A 17,627-nucleotide genomic window follows, 5' to 3' on the forward strand; every position below is an offset into this window, starting at 1 on the left:
CCGCCGTGTTCAGGCTGGCGGTCTAAACACAGACCACCAGCCGGTTGAGGACCCCGCCGGCCGAATAAACAACATTCCGCTGGGCCTGGACATTGCCGATTGCTCCACATGGAGCCGTCGTCAATGTAGCAGTGCGGCGGGTGCAGCAGCACCCATCGCGCACATGACATGCGCAATGGGACTGTGTATGGGGGCCCTGGGGCCCCTATTCTGCCAGCCTTTTCCTGGTGGGGGAAACTACCACGGAAAGGCTGGTGGACACAGGTTCTTTATCCGGCGGGCAGCGCTGCCCTGTCGGATAAGGAACTCCGCCATCGTCAGGCTGCCTTGCGGCGTTAGCCTGGCAGTGGCAGAGTTCCGGCTGTGGCGGTCCCGCCATGAACATAATATGGCGGTCTGGACTGCCATGCCACCATGTTCATAATGACCGTTGTTATAAGCATAAGATTAGTCAAGAAAAAGGAAAACAATATACCATGAAAAATTACCAGCACAATGGTTCCACTAAATGACTTGTAAATAGTGTATTATGTTTATGTTGTAATAAGTATTGGAATAAATTAGTTGTTATCTTTGTATTATGATCGATGTAATGGTATGCTCCAGCCTACCTTAGAATGTTGACATTGGGCCGGCTTGGAGTTAGCCTTAGAATGTTGGTAGCTGGTGAGGCATTGTTCTGTGAGGAGTCTTCTAATAAACAGGCTTTTCCACTTCCTCTGTGAGCCTTTGCAGATTCACTTACTACAGAAATCTTTGGCGATGAGGATGGGATACATTCAGTAGGCTGTGCAGGGGTAGCTGGACTCCTCACCCCTGGGCTTGTGTGAACTATTGCTGTCTACGCTGGCCAGTCAACTTGATTGCAGTGCTTGTGCAATGATCGCTCCTGTAAAGACGACAAGCATTCCTGGCTTTGCGGTCGGCACAACGTGCTGAATAGATGTGCCGTTCTTTCACTAATCCATCGTCGGTGTGGCACGTAGTGCCAATCACTCTCACCGATTCCTGCTGGAGCGGCGCAGTGTGTTACCTGCGCTCTGTATTCCAGGGAGCTTAGCTGCTGGAAGCGGTGCGGCGGAGATCGCAGGAGTTTCCTGACGGCGGGTCCTTCAACCCTTGGATTCCTGTGCGGCGACGACGGCAGGGTGAGGCGTGAGGGAGGAGCGGTCCCTGGCAGAGTTCCCCTGGAACGGCAGCTCATTAACAGCCTGCTTCCTGGTGGGTTCAGCAGCGGTGACGCCGTAAATAGGAGGCGGTTCCTGGGCGGAGTTGGAGTGCTAACGCGCCCCAGGGATTGTAGGCGGGCCTTCCGTTCCTATTAGGACGAAGGCAGAAGTGACGCCGTGTGGAGGAGGCGGTCCCTGGGTGGATTGAAGTGGCAACTCGCCCCCAGGGATTTCAGGCATCAAGGGAGCGTGTTTCCTTTTAATATCGGTGGTCGGTGCTCTGTGAGCCTTCGCAGATTCATTTACTACAACCGCCTTAGTCTCCATGCATTCAGAATGAAATACAAGCAGTCTTGGAGATTATCAGTTATAGTTGTAGTCTGGATTTTAATGCATGCCAAATTGACGTTGGGAACCAACAGCCAACATGTGTTTCATCTTTAAACTAAAGACTTCTTCAGGCTTGTGAAGGCACATCAAGTAACATACATCAAATAAAAACCCACAAGGGGACAGTCAAAAATGCCCCATGTAATGTTTTCAATTAAAAACCGCATACCACAAAAAGACCTGCAGTACTGGGTATAGAAACCAATAGCCAAAAGTCACCCAAAAAAAGAAGGGTGTTATACAAGATAAAGAAAAATATGAGTGAGGCAGAAAGCACATCCCAAACACAAATGAGAGCATGACACAAACATTAGAACCAGAGACCAAGACAAATCCAACATAGTCCATAACCAAATGTGAAATAATGAATCATAACCAAACTAAATAGTAAAGTAGCCCACAAATTCACTAAAAAAGTAAAATGAAATAACTTAAACAACATACCACGGTAAACCAATCAAATCTTTGTCAGTTAGGACTGATTCAACAAAGAAGAATAGAAACCAACGTCAGTTTACTAAAAAAAAAAAAGCCAAAGAAGCACAAAAAGATAAATGATATATTCATCCACCATAAATTTGAAGTAAAAACTTCGACGTACTGAAATATTAATCACTCACTTGTATTATAAGTAGAGCCATGCCCCAATATTTAAAAATTGGGAGTTGTTCAATAGGACAGTCAGTATAACAACAAGATAATCGAAACTAAGGTAAGCAGATAACCTCCTGGTACAGGTTTATGGACCAGAAAATCAAAAGAGGGGGAGGGACCGGGAGATTAAAGGTCCAGTGTACGATCTCACATATACGTCATAACCACATAAAGAGTACACTGTTCCTAAAAAAGTTCTGGACAGCCACGATGTTCTAGAGCAAAGCCCTCATGCATCACATTGGATGACAGGCATCATCATCGGGAATTGCTCAACGTCAGGCCGGCACTGCAATGCCTGACGTGCTCCCAAGAATGGAGCTGTCAGCCGTGATTGTTAGTGTAAAGACTGATGGAAGAAACTAACCACAAGACCAAAAACAGGAGAGCAAAAAGGAAAAATGGGTTAAAATTGGTTAATCACTTCCAACCTCCATCATAATTTTAATCAAAAAACAGAAGTGACACCCAAGATTAAATATTACACAAAAGGAAAACAGAAGTTGAGTATTATGCACAATAGCTTTCAAAATAGACTTAAAGGATCACAAACAGTGTGGTGCCTCAACCAAAAGGTCGACATGTTTCGCATCTGTTGGTCCAGATGGATCCGATGACGCTTCTTCAGGACCAGAGCAATGCTTCTCCAATTCGCATTTAGAAAAGAAATCACTTGCATTTAATCATTTGTCAAGTGACATCTACAAAGGGTGCCCTAGAAACTAAACAGAGATACCAGAAATAAGAGCCAAAATGTGCATGTTAATTCAATTGGGTGATCATCATGACTGAAAAAAGTGTGAAAAAATGCTTACCGTCCCCAATTAGGGGGGATAGGTCCATAGGAAGCGCGAACCCAAGGACTGCACAAATACTATAAAAATGAAAGAAGGAAAGATAAGATAATCTCCAAATTACAGGAGCCAAAAATCAGCAATAAATAAGGTAAGTGCCTACATTTCAGGTTACCATACACAAAAAATAGTGAACAATAATAGAACTCCTCAAAAACCAAGGGAAGAACGATATACTAACATACAGTAAGGAGAAACCAAATGTATATATAACAAAAAATATACAACAAGAAGTCTAGAAAAGTACGCTTGAAAGTGATTGTTCACATATCAGTGGTTCTAAAAGCCATAAGTCATTGTAACCAAATAGCCAAGATTACAACCAGTCCTAGAGTACTAGGACGCCTTAAAAAGGATTGGGCAGGTGATATCTGTAAAGGGCAACAGGTACCAGTGTCCTATAAAGGACGCAGATAGAAACCGGTGCCAAAAATTACTAAGCTGTAACTACCAAAAATAGTAATGTCAGGTACACGAAAAGCAGAGGAAACCTAACGCGATCATCAAAAGGTAAGGAGCGTGGTAGGCAGAAACTGTCACAGGCACAATATAAGGGCGAATTCTTACTTCTCTGGGCGTGGTCCTCAGCCGGGAACCTACCCTCCGGAGTGCTTCCCCGTCGAATGACAGGGAGTGCAACCGGAGTCAAACGTTATAAACTTGTTGAGAGCTCGGAAGTAAACTACTTCAGGTATTTGCGTCGACAACAAAAACCAAGGACACAAAGAGAAGACCAATGTTTTGTCCAGAAGAAAAGCTCTAAAGATAGAAAAAGGACTCGATATTCCACAATGGAAAGAAGGGTCAAGGCCATAGAAAAAGGACCACAATTTGGTGTAAGGGAAGTAATAAAAATAAAGAAAGGACTCGGGACTCGACTAGAGGGGAATCCAGATTGCAAAAACAAATATAAAGGCAAATATAAAAAGAACCCTATAGAAATTACAGGTGGAGGTTCAAATAAATAAAAAATGGGAATACAAGGCAGGTTAGAAGTAAACCACCCTGAGAAAAAGGGGGGGGGGACAAAATGGGCAAACATCCTTATGAGTTAAACTGTCGTTAAAACACCAGTACCACTCTACAAGATACATAGGCCAGTAAATATACCCCCGTTAACAGACCGGCCCATTGACAGAAGTCCAGAATGCAAAATCAACCAGTTAAAATGATACGAAAAAGAGGATAAATGCTAATTCTCAAAAAGTCTCAATCAATATGCCACCAATAACGACATGAAATGGGCAGACCAAATAACTGTTAAGGGGTAACAAAAAATCTAAATCATATTGCGCCTTCCCCGGTTGTCCAGTTCCACAAACTGGAGGCCAGAGTACACCACGATGCCGGATTAGAGAAGCTGTCTCTGAAATGTCCCCTGCCTAAAGATACAAAGGTAGACACTGAAAATGGACCAATGAGTCTTTCACATGTGCGGCTTGAAAGCTTCTAAAAGTGGCCCCCATCTTAAAAGTGAATCAGGAAATTTGGAAGGATATCTGAAGCTGATGGAAATAGACTTATCCACAAAGGAGCTGCCAAATATTCAACAATTTGATGATACAAGTGTCCCCAATTTATGAAAAGGACACACCACATCTCTGTATATGCAGTGTACCTGTTAAAATGGTCCGTATCCCTTAAGTTGCCTTCAAAATAGAGGTTACAAAACCTGTATTGACAACCTTCAAAAATAATGATGGATACCAAACCTAAAATAGCTGCCAACTTAGAATATGAATGACAACTGACAAAAAAAACACGAATAAGGAGTAAAGTCTAAATTGCTACCATGGAACAGCAGCAGGTTAATCTCATAATGAAAGAAAAACACAAGCATCAAAAAGAAAAAAGACATACTGAAAGTAATAACCTTAGTGCATGATCCCAATAAGATGAAAAGACACCCCCCAAAAAAAAGTATCACTAGGATACAATATTAAAAGAAAGATTTTTTATTTTATTTTTTAAACAAACAAAAAAGGAAGCCATAAACAAACATTAAGATCAGAAACATCAATGCAATAAAGCTAAAATATTGGTCACAAAGACATAAATTATGTCCCCACTTTTCTATCAACTTTGCAGGATTACATACAGTCACCAGTATACTGGCAAATCCCTTTTCCACCTGAAGTGCACCCGGAATAAACACTGAAAATGACCAATTTGGAAAATGGAAACACTATAAGAACCTTATGGCATAATTCAATGTTGATCCAACACATTGTACAGTTCTGTCAACATTCAATCCATGTTCCACTGACCTCAGTTTAATCAACCATTTAGCCTCCTGCTTGCATAACAAAACAATCCTATCACACCCACGATGTAAAGGGTGCACCGTTTCCAGTGCATGACATTTTATCTTGATCTCATCATCATTACCACGTGTCAAATTATAGAGTACAGCCAGTGAGTATCTCTCACCCCGATTTTTAATGGCACATAGAAGTTGCTGCATTCTCTCCTTGAAGCATCTGACAGTGCTTCCCACATAGATATGTGAACATTAGCAAATAATGACATGTACTGTAAATTTGGGGCCACAATTAAAATCACTGATTTGAAAACATGCGCTGTTATACTGGAAACAGACAATTTTGTCAATAGTGAAAGGACAGATATTCCATCTCCAACATTTGTAAAAACATAGCTGCCAAGGTTTCAGATTGCTGTTTGTGAGATTTTTAAAATATTTGAGTGTAATTATGAGTGACATCTTAACGACCATGAGTGACACTTTCTTGCAAGCAAAACCAAGCAGTGAAGATGAGGGCCCCATATAAATATCATAATATATCGAGAATCCTATACCTCTTGTTGTACAGCAGTGCCTTCTTTTGTGGCCTTTGATAAACACTACTCTGTGCTTCCCAAGCAAAGTGAGAAACTGGGACTAAGTTTTACCGCATTTCAGGACTTGCGTGACGATCTCAGGCATTGCGGTAATGCGTAAAAATGACCGGAAATGCGTTATTCTAACACGAGATGCTTGACACTTGGCAGGCCTGTAAAAACCCTGAGGTTTAGGAGGAAACCACGTGATGGAATTCAAAGCGTGTAAGGAGGACAAGAAAACAGGCAACTAAATGATCATGCAAATTCTTATCTTTTTGTAAGACAATACTGAGTTTAGCAGAGACAATACTTCCAAATATGACTATCCACAGTTAAGATGTGCCAGTGCATGCGTACGACATTGTATATATCACTACTGTTTCTATTGGATGCAATTGTGAGAGACTGAGATCTTTTCTGTCTATTTTTAACCTGAGTCCCAAGTAAGGAAGTCTTTGTTGATGCGATTAATTGCTCATTGAATCACATTATACCAATAGCTCCTATTCTGTCACCTCTGTTCATCTTTGTGAATTTCTGTCTGGAAGTTCACTTCTTCACTACAGTTATGTCGAATGCGAACCAAGTTTTTTTTGCATTTTCCACAAATATACCTCTTTGCAGCCGGGTTACTGTCTGTTGTAGCATAAAGCAGATTTTACTTTACCACTTAGAGGAGGAGGGTTTCAGTGCATGTGATAGGACTCCATTGCTGCATTTTGTAATAGTTAATTTCTTGAAGGTACTTCACCTTCACTTTTTTTATTGTGGTCAATTTGTAACCACTTTTATGTTTTTGTTTATAAAACATTGACGGCTCTGCACGCCAGGAGATAAAAAAATAAACAGGGTTTTTTCATTTTCGTTTGGGAATGATTTCCAAATTGTGTTTATTTTCAATTAATTTACCCAGGCGTTGCCTTGTTTTATTCCATTTGTCATAAACTCCTGAAATCTTTGTATAGTATAATTTTGAAAAATGTTTTTGTTCAGATCCTAAGTAAATGCAGCTGTGTGTGAAAACCCCCTTCATCACAGGACGCATGAACGGGCATGTTTTTCATCTCTGGGTGAATTTGTACCTTGAATATGAAAGCAAGATGCATCTACAGTGGTTATTTAAATTCGAAAATGAATTGATTTTCTTAATTCTTCTACCAGACAATATAAAATGTTAAATATTTGTTTTCATATTTTGGAAAGTTTGTAAATCTCAGAACTAAATACGGCACTTGTAATGCATAAACTGAAATAACAAAATTAATCTACTCTGTAGAAAGCGTTATTATCTGTTCCTTGAATGTGAAAATACACGCATCTACAAATTTTAAAAAGGCTGATTTTAGATGTGGTACTAAGAAATGGTTTTCCACTTAAAACAAACAAAAGAGTTGTCTTGTTCTAGTTGTGTTGTTTCTCTCAACATTGTGCTTCACGGCGAGGTAGCAGGTTCATTTACCACTGAACGAATAACTGCTTAATATTAGTATTGAGCACCTTGATGAAAACCTGCAAATAACTTTGTGTTTTTTGGATGTAGTAAATGGCCTCTGCACCAGTTGAAGTCTTTCACCCAATTTAAGGGGTTTTTCGACGAGCAGAACTTTCAGCAGAAGGGCTATAATGGCATTTAAACATTATACTCGCCCAGGGATGAATGGTTTAAATTCAACTTGGGAGATTGAAGTAGAAACATTACAATGTTGGAGCAAAGGGCCCGTGTCATCCATTATTTGCCCTCAGTCATGGCATCGTCTTCAGTGGAGTGCCTTTCATTACAGTGTTGAAGTTAAGCCTTCGTGCCTGCTGCTCAGAGCCTGAACTGAAATTAAATCTACTTTGAGAGTGTGTTAACTTGTTAATTTCCCTACCTTAATTTATAGACTGGAGCTCAATGCCACTGTCTCTTTTTGTATTGCTTGCCCTATTGCCCTCCTCAAACCAGACCCAGTGCCCACCCCTCAACATACCGAAGGAACTAATACCTCCCAATGTCTACTCAGCTAAGTTGTTCATCTCTTGCTAGGCGCACAGGGTAACAGTTCATGCTATGGCGAAACTAGTAATTGAAAATAAAACAAAATTGCCCTTTTAAATATATTTCAGAATCTGCTGAGAAAATGCTAACCTTTATCACAAAGGTGGATACAATGATGCCTTTGAAGCTTGAGGCTAATATCTCCCTGTTCTCAAAGCCATATAAAAACTCTTCTTGACACTGATGCAAATCTGTATACAAAGATCATTGCAACTAGATTAGAGCTCATTGTTTCTGACATAATGCACGCAACAAGTTATGCTTTGAGGTCGACAAACACATGATGGTATCTGCTGCACAGTCCACCTGGTTGAGAAATCCAGAAAGAAAGCAATACCTGCAGCATTAATCTCATTAGACACAGAAAAGGCATTTGACTGGTTATATTGGTGGTGTCTTGCCAACAGGCTTCAAACAAAAGGGCTTGCAGCCACATTTGTAGCCATGGTGCTGACTGTCTGTCATATAACCACCTCAGAAGTTATCTTAAATAGCATGCTGTCATGCCCCTTGTCACAAGGCAAGGGCACCAATCAGGAATGCCCCATTACTTTTTACCCTCACCATTGACCCATGATTGCAGCCCAGGTCAGGGCAGATGAGTATAACACAGGCATTCAGCTTGACAGATATACAAACAAAATACCTTTATTCTCAAGCAATGTATTGCTGGCCATAAACGTACTTGATAGCTCGGTCTCATGATTTCAATCCAAGTTACTAAATTTTGAGAACGTCACAAGCTTTTACATAAACCTTGCTAAATAAGAGATTTTGAACCTGACAGAGAAGGTAGCAGTATTATATTGCCAGTCTTTCTTCCCTTGGGGCCCTTCATCTGATAAGTACTCTGGAGAACACATCACCCCAAACGCATCAGACTTGTATAAAGCTAAATACTCACAAATTGTCACAACCCTACATGAATCCTTTCGGAGATTTTTGTCCCTCTTTTTTCATGGATAAGTAGAATAAATATCAAGATGAATGTACTTCCAAGGATTCAACATCTTTGTCAAGCTCTCACCGTCCCCTTGCACAAATAATTCTTCACAGTGCTTAAACAAATGATTCTCAAATGTATCTGGCAGGGAACCGGGCAAGGCTGGCCTAAAGAGTTCTGTGTCAACCTAATCTTTCTTTGGGCAGGGGTCTATACTTTCCAGACTTATTGTAGAACTGTGCAGCTATCAGTCCTCAAGGAATGGTCCCTTAGAGGAAGACTTACTGAGGCTGCATATGGATCAAGCACTGTTGGGTAGGAGTATTTAGGGCTTGGTGTGAAAACCGAAGTGAGGTAGACCTCTGAATACCTACTTTAACATTCTCATGATTACCACTCCGACAGTCTGTGATGCCCTAGTAACACATTTGAACTTAACCATATTTCCCTCACAGCACACCCCCATTCACGGCCACCATACTTTATATCAAACACAAAAAAAGGTAATGGAAGGAATGCTTGCAAATAGTCTAAACACAGGCATTCACTTGGGTAGCACTATAACCCAGTGTTTCTCAACCACTGTGCCACTATAAATAGTGGCCTGCCTTATGCAAATCACTACTCACCCTGCTCCTTATGGAAACAGTCCATCCTAAGCTGCCATACAGAAACACAAGCAACCCTAAACTGGTTTCAACCTTATCTTCATCATCACTCAGGTATTGCTTGGGTCGTGTGGTGCAGCCAGCAGAGGTCCCATGACTGGGCATACCCTTGACAAATTAGAGTGTTAAATCAGACACACAAAAGGTGATGGGAGGAATACTTGCAAATAGTCTAAACAACAGTTACTGGCAGTTGCTCAAGGGGGCATTAAAACCAATGTTTTTTTTTTTAACCCTCAGATATTTTTCATGGAAATCACCCCCTGACCTTTGAAACGCGCAAGCAAGTCTAACGACTCAATTAAACTGAAAGGTTTCACTACATCAAAATACCTTTCTGCGTGATGAATCCAGTAATAATGGAGGTGTCTACCTGTGACATGAATTTGTGAAATCAGCCGGTGGCTTGGAAGGGACAATCTCTACTCTGTATAACATAATTATAGAGGCTTCCACCACCCAACACTTATAAAGTGAAATAGAATAAGGTTCTGCTTAAGGAGGTGGGGAAGACCTAGTGGTCATTACTATGGTGTGACATAATGCTAACCTCACTTGGCAACCTGGCTAAGGAGGTTCCCTATAAAATATTATTCAATTGGTATTTCTCCCTGGCAAACCTATTTATATTTTATCCCCAAACAAGTATTTTCTGAGAGGATGTGATTTGCTAGGGGACTTAAGGCATATTTGGTGAGACTGCCCCCACATTAAGCCATTCTGGATGGAGATTTTGGCAGCATGTAAACGATTCTGGGATATCCTGCCATCACAGGCATGGCTGTGACGCTGTTGGGCCTCCGTTCACCTCTCTTGGAACATCAAACAAAGGCAGGTCGCCTCTTAGTGTGGAATTGATTTAGGGTATTTAACATTACATTGTCTTCGCATAGCTAAAAGAAAGTTCCTCCACCTATCTCACACTGCCAACTGAGACTGTGGAATGTCATGGCAGCTTAGGGAATCCTTAGATTAATGTCCGATCAGTACAAAGTCCTCGAAAAGCCGTTGGGCCTGCCACCAAATGTCTTATCCCAGGGACGCTTGAATCCTTCATGTCATCCTACACTGCAGTTCTTAACTTGTTCAACTTGTTCACCTTCAAAGTACAGGCTCATGAGATTCCCTCACAAGACTTGGGGCCTGATTTAAAGTTTGGTGGAGGGTTAGTCCATCACAAATGTGACGGATAGCCTGTCTGCCATATTACAAATGCATTACATGCAGTGGCTCTCACAGTACAGCGGACGGGACATACGTCACGTTTGTAATGGAGTAATCCATCTGCCCATCTCTGAATAAGGCCCTTAGTCCACTCCCTTGATAGGGGATGTGTACTGCGAATAGTACTATTACTCACATGTTTGTTGACTTCTACCTAAAGGGGAGAAATGTTATGATTTCTCATTCTGTTTGACCTACTTAGTGGAATTTGAGAGGGGACAGAAAGAAAGGGGATAGATGGCAAAGAAGGGCAAAGATGGTCGGTAAGTGATATTACCAGTTGCTATCCGCCAGGGAATATGTGTGGTGCATTATAGCGACTGCATTAATTTGATAGAAAGGAATACACGTATATATAAGCTTGCCAGGTTGTTGGCCCAGTTTTAAACTTTTATCCTGTGATTCAATGCATATGCACATGTTCATTTTTTTAATCTAAAATGTAGCTGAATTTTTGTTTATAAGGTATATATTTATATACAGGTCTACTAATAATATCTAACTACTTTGCAATGTAAAGACAACCTAATGAAAGCAACATTATTTAATTAGTATTGTTCTGAGTTGTTTGCTAGTTGTAAATCATTCAATTGTTTATTTAATTTTTCTTCACAGTTTGAAAACCTTGTGGAAAGTGATGAGGTGAGTAACACAAAGTGTTTTTGTAACGAACTTTCTAATTTCTCAAGCTCAAAAATAATTTTTTATCTACCTTAATTTTAAAATAATTCATCAGCGGTATGTTTCGATGTCTGTACATTCATATATTGACTCCAATTCATGCATTTGCTACCCTACATGTAATACTTAAAAGGTAATGTGTTGTTTGCACGTTTAATTCGTGTCTAGGATTGCTACAAATGTAAAATTCTATAGAATAATTACCCTTTTGAGGTAATACTGTGGCGATTGAAAAATACATACTGTACGTCCACATATCTTGTTAAATTCACTACTTGGATTCAAACTATGTAGGTTAGTTTCTGACTACTGCTGATCATTTCTTCCCCTAATGGATTCTTGAGCTTTCTGTAGCCCTTTAGAATGAGGTACATGTACCATTTTCTAGTGCCTTGATTGTGTGTTTAGTAGCCTCCGTTATTTGAGGACCTTTGTGATCCTTGGACAGACATCGCTGTATTCACACAGTGTGCCCACTTCATAGGATTGGGTAAAGGGTGGTGGTGATGCCCTTTTCCTAGAGGAAAAAACATTTTCCCTGGGACAATAATTCTTGCAAAGGAATGATTGCAAAACAAGTGACAATTGCTAGACTTTGGTGACAATATCATTAATAACATCTTAGCACTGAGTATCATTTCAGGCAGTGGCTTCAGTTGTGCTTATTGTCTCAGTTGTTTTTAAATAACTTAAATATCCTTGCATATATATTGTAAAGATAGGATCTAATGAGTGGGGTAGGCATTTTACTTTGTAGAGCTTTCATATTCAATAACTGCCTGAACCACTATTTTGTATTTCCATTGGGTTGATGTAGAGAGGTAGCAATCTTAATGATATTGGACAGTAGTTGTACTTGGAGTAGTGCAGCAAAGCTGATGTTCAGAAGGCGGGGTGGGGGGGGGGGGGCAAGGCGTTCCAGAGGGGAGAGATGACGAGCACTGCCAGGGAATCTAAGTGAAGTCACACTTGAAACAACCTTCACAAATGTAAGAATCCTGAAAGGGGAGCTTAGTTGGACAAAGAAGTAAAGACGACAACACAAAAAATCTACAGTGAGTAATTCATGTTCTGCATACAATGTGTTTTATAAAGGTAAACTGTGTGCCTCTTCTGTGAGTCTGTAGCTGTAAGATTGAGTTTATATTTATAATTGTTATCTTAAGCTGGGATATTGTTCACCTGGCCTCTGCAGAAAGAGATGCAGATTCAAAGTACTTCATAGATAAATGTGCTGCACTAAAGGCAGTCTAATCAGAAAATGTTGCTGGATGAGTAGAAAACCGAGTCAGCCTGGTAACTGCGCACATACAGTTCTGTCACAGATAAGACCCAGAAAAATCTGTTCATGGCCTGTGTAGGCCTTATAATTTAATTGAACATCCAACAGAAATGCCCGCTTTCTTTTCTAAACAGGTGCAAGTCTGTATAGGTTTACATTTTGGGTGAAAAGCTGTTAAAACACAAATTGGCTAAACACGGAAAGCCATTGTTGTAGGCTTTTGTATGTTGCCGTGGGTCCTGAATGCAAAGAAAATATTTATTTACCCATATATTGGTTCCTTGATGCAGTTTGTACTATTTTGCCGAGCCTAAACTGATGGGTCAAGTTAATTACTCTGTGGCCAGCTGGCAATTCTAAGTCTTTAGCTAGTCAGTAGGCCATTTTGGAGAGAATAGCCTTCTGGCAGAGGAAGAGGAAGAGTTTAGGGAGGAATCTACATGGATAGATTAGCTGGCCCACTGACAAGCCTGTGAATGCCTTTCTCGGAGACAAAGGGTAACAGGCAGAACACTGGCACTGATTACACCCTTGTAATGGGCACTGGTAATGAACAGGCAGCAAAACGTGAAGATTGTCCAAGAAAGTAGATTTATTCCTGAATGAATGACAGACAGCCAGGACTGCTAAACTCCAACTGCCTCAATCCCAAAACAGAATTCCAGAACCCCATGACAGCGTACAACATGCCACAGTTCTAAATGACACAGCTACCCATATAACACCCCTGTATTCCCTTTGAAGTCTTGCAGGGAACAAAACAGTGTTTCAGTGTAAGTTAAAGGTGAAGTCAGTCTGTGGGAATAGGCCTTGCAGACCACCACTTTATTTTGTCAGCTCGAAAAATACTAAAATACTGTGTAGAGGGCAGACCAGCCTGAGGCCTCCTCCCAGGAAATGCCAGGGGTGGAACAATGATGTGCTATTTCTGTATTGGGGAGGGATGCCCTTTTTCTAGAACTCCTGCAATGTGGCTGAGAAAAAAGATATTCTCGCTCACCCAAAAACCCCTGAAAGGAGTGGAGGTACCTGATCAGGACTTGTACTTCTGGAAATACTAGTGGATTCTTTCTCCAGGTTCAATGGTACTGGCTTCCCTTCTCCCTCTGTTGGAAAGTGGAGGGTGGACATTATGGAAACACAGAAAGCTAGGGTCCCTGGTCCTGAGGTGGGTACCCATGGAGTTGCACTGAGGTCTTCTGGACACTGAGATGGCCTGCAGGTAACCAGGAGGCCGTGGGCCTAGGCAGCACAGGCAGAGTGTAGATTGGCTTGAGCGCCATGAGTGGCGACTGCAGTTAGGCCCCAGACCAGAAGACTATCAGAAGGTAGGACGAAGGGCACTTCCTGAGTTCTTCCCAATATACAGGCTGTAGAAGAGAGAAGCAGCAGTGCTAAGGGCTGGCAAAATCACTGGAGAAAACTTTAAGATTTTAGATGTCGGGAGGCACAAATGTAACTCTCCTTGTGGCTGGAGTGCACCACAATGAGCCTGAAACAAAAATACAGCTCAAACTGGCCTATCCGGGCCTGAGTAATTTTTAAATATCTGAACCACTCTAGTGCAGCCTTTTAAGGGGCAGTCGGGCCCAAGAAACCTTTACTGGGTCCCCGGAAGGCTGTGTTTTCAGTCTTCCCAAGTACCACAGAGAGTAGTTGGTTCACCTCAGTCAAGTGGAGGGTGACATAGTCCTACAGATTACCAGTGGAGCCCCCACACCTCTGAGAAATGGCCCTGTGAAGGGGAGGTCCACAGACCCAAAGTGTGCCACAGTGCTCACACCCCTCCACCTCCCAGGTCCTGTTTCCACAGAGGAACTGGAGAGAGTAGATCATGAGCTTCCCCTGCTCATGCTAACTCGGGGAGCTGGGAGAGGGAAAAGGCAGAAGCTGGTTCACCTGCATGCTGGGCAGGCGGGTGGTGCGGCCTGACACGATTGCATTAACTTGAGCTCCTCCGTGGTCCTAGTCTGATGCCAGTGCATGAGTGGCCCATACGAGAGTCAAGAACAACAGGAGGTAAAGGAAAACATTATAGTCGCTGCCAAGGACCATTTAAAAGAGTTGCCGTGGGCAGGAGAAGAGGGCTTTGTAAAACCTTGCTTCCTTAAAAAATGTGCACGTTCTCTATGTGGTGTCACAGATAGGCAGATACTCCTTGGGATGAGCATTATTGCTTGGAGGGGGCCCACAGAGGGACATCGGTTATTCCCAAGACGTCCTCAAGGAGCCTTAAATGATTTCTTGTTCGGGTACTTCCCATTTCCTGAGGTCCAGACAGAATGACCAGGGGAGAATTTTCCCTAATATTTAAATACACTTGGAACTTTTGCCATGAGGCTATAGTGTGTAGGGATATGTGTTGTTAGCTTCTCTGTGGCTGCTAGGCAGCCTTGTTGAATGTATTGAAAACTGAATGAAGTGTTTCCTGTTTTGATGTTTATCATTGCAGGGGTGTTATGATGAATACAAGATAAATTAAGTGCAAATTTCCGTTACCATCCGAAATGTTGTTCCGTGGTTGAAGTGCACAAGTTTGAAGTGCTTATATCCTGCTTTTGGAATGTATGGGGACCTTGGCGAGTAGCTCTGACTCTTTATTAGTGCACCTCTCGTGTATCCGATAGACAAATGGAGGGATGATTTGTTGGGGTGGGGTTTCTTTAGGGCTTCGAGCTTACTTATGTGCAAACCAGTAAAGATGCCTCCAGCTCAGACTGTACTTGCAAATGGTATTTAGGTACATTCGAAGCTCAGCCACATTTGCTGCTCACGGTGTGCTATTAAGAGGGGATTTATCTAAATATTCAGTAATCAAGACAGTAGTTTCTTCTTTCTGATTACATTGTACCTGATGTAAACATATTCACTTGAATTGTTGCATGTTGTAGTACTAAAGCACACCAGGGCCATTTTTCACCAGTATTGTGAGGGATAAATGTCTGGATTGGTGTTTTAATCTTGCTTTTAAGTTGTTACAAGATCACACGAATGACGGTAGCACATTAGAAATGTCAGAGTACCACACAGTGAAATTTCCGAATGGAATGTGGGAATTGATGAGAGTTATCAACCCCCAGAGCAAGATAATGCAAAACAAGAAAGAACTGTGTGTATTGTATTTTAAATTATTTGAATACGCCGGTTGCTTGCAATCAGCTGAAATATTATTTTATCCTCAGGCCAAACTGTATTTTATATTTGCCTGGTATAATAATTCAAATGAAGCTGGGCTAATCTTATAGCCTATATAACATTTTTATAATCTGATTTTCAGAACGGATATCTTAGTCGCATATGTTGTCTTTTTGTTTCTTCAACAGCTCATCTTTGATTTACAATTAGCAGTGAAAAATATTGAGGGACAGCTTGCATGTACTTTGTATTTAACTGCTTATTGTATTTTTGTTCTTTTTGAATAGGGCGAGAGTCCAGGAAGCAGTCAAAGGTAGGAATTCATTCTTATAAAAATATGTCTAAATTGAGATTTTAGATTTAATGTTTTAGATGGGTGAATCATATGACATGTAATTTAAGTACAAGTAACTCCTCAAATACCATATCCTCTTTCTGCTTTTGTTTGTTGTTCATAGAAATAAAAAGTGCAGCTCCTGGTGTATCAGAATCCCCATCATGCTTCAAATGACACTTGAGATTTTTCAACATTGTGGTTACTGCTGTCCCCTTGCAGGATCCTTTTGATGCCGTTGTCTGTTTTACAGAAATATGCTCAATCTAGGCCCTGTTTACTGAGATGTAAAAGGGTCAGCATAGTGCTGCAACAGGAGCTGTAGAGTCGAATATCTTGTGTGCATTGTTCATGTGAAAATCTGCTAATGATATTTATGCTCCAGCAGACTCCTGGTACACGAGGCTCTTGTCACATATCTGCTCGCTAGAGTTCTGCAAGAATATGCTATTCTGCTCACTAAGAGAATAGTAGTCTGTGTTGGGTTTAGGGGACTGGGTGACTACCGTTCCCAGACTGTGACTCTGTTAATGGTTGGTGCTAGCTGATTCTAATAGTGGAGCACAGGCTCTTTGTACTTCATTCTCACTGGGGGCATTGTCTACTTGCTCTCATTGATAAATCCATGAAGCATGTCATAACTGGACCCCAGGACTCGCTATGACTATGGGGTATGCATATGCATGTGAGGGAGATATGCAGTTTGGGGTGTCCCCTGTACTTATGAGGCCACTAATGTTAGTGGTAGTCAGGAGTAGCATCTCCCCTTTCCCACATGTCCTGCTGCACTGTTCATTTTAAATTCCCCCTCATTCTGGAATTAATTTTAAATCGAATTCCCCTTCGGGCATTCAAGCCACATTCCCAGAAAGGATTGCTTTTGTCCTCTGGTTCAAGCTGTGATCCAGTTCCAGCAGGTCCAGGCGTGGCCTGAGAGAGAGAAACGCTCAACAGGTTTTGGTCTGGTGTCCTCGTCAAAAAGCCTACCTGAAACAGAAAGGACCGAACGGTTCCTGAAAGCACCCAAACTCCAACCCGGCCTCCCCCAGCCTGTGTTCTGTGCTACAGGCAGAGGTGGTCTTCCTGTAAAAAATTTAAAATGACAATCTTATCACCAGATGGCCATCTGAAAAGAGAACAGCACTCTGCAAGAGTTCATTACCACCAAATGTATGCATCATACTTTGATTTGATTGGACACTTGAAAACGACAACTGCCCCCAAGATAATCGAGCTCCCCTTAGAAGTGCATGGTTCCTATTTTGATTCACTGAAGCTCTGTGCATCTGTCCAGATAAAATAACTTTATTAAAAATAATGGAGCGGAGCGATGTATTTGGTTGCATGTTTCCCACCCTGTCCAAGTAGTATTGATCAATTAACCAAGAAAAAACAGACCGGACAAACCTGTTCT

At 41.5% G+C, this 17,627-nt stretch overlaps 1 protein-coding gene across 2 annotated transcripts in view; it reads left to right on the forward strand.

Annotated features, from left to right (window-relative positions):
* Window positions 1-17,627, forward strand: part of AP1AR (adaptor related protein complex 1 associated regulatory protein) — a 190,270-nt gene that overhangs the window by 93,358 nt on the left and 79,285 nt on the right. For both annotated transcript variants that reach the window (XM_069230200.1, XM_069230201.1), the window contains exons 3-4: window positions 11,397-11,423; window positions 16,167-16,192. In XM_069230200.1, the coding sequence (XP_069086301.1) occupies window positions 11,397-11,423; window positions 16,167-16,192 (53 nt within the window). The remainder of the gene's footprint in view (window positions 1-11,396; window positions 11,424-16,166; window positions 16,193-17,627) is intronic.

This window comes from Pleurodeles waltl, chromosome 1_1 (assembly GCF_031143425.1).
Source record: "Pleurodeles waltl isolate 20211129_DDA chromosome 1_1, aPleWal1.hap1.20221129, whole genome shotgun sequence".
Classification (NCBI taxonomy): Eukaryota; Metazoa; Chordata; class Amphibia; order Caudata; family Salamandridae; genus Pleurodeles; species Pleurodeles waltl.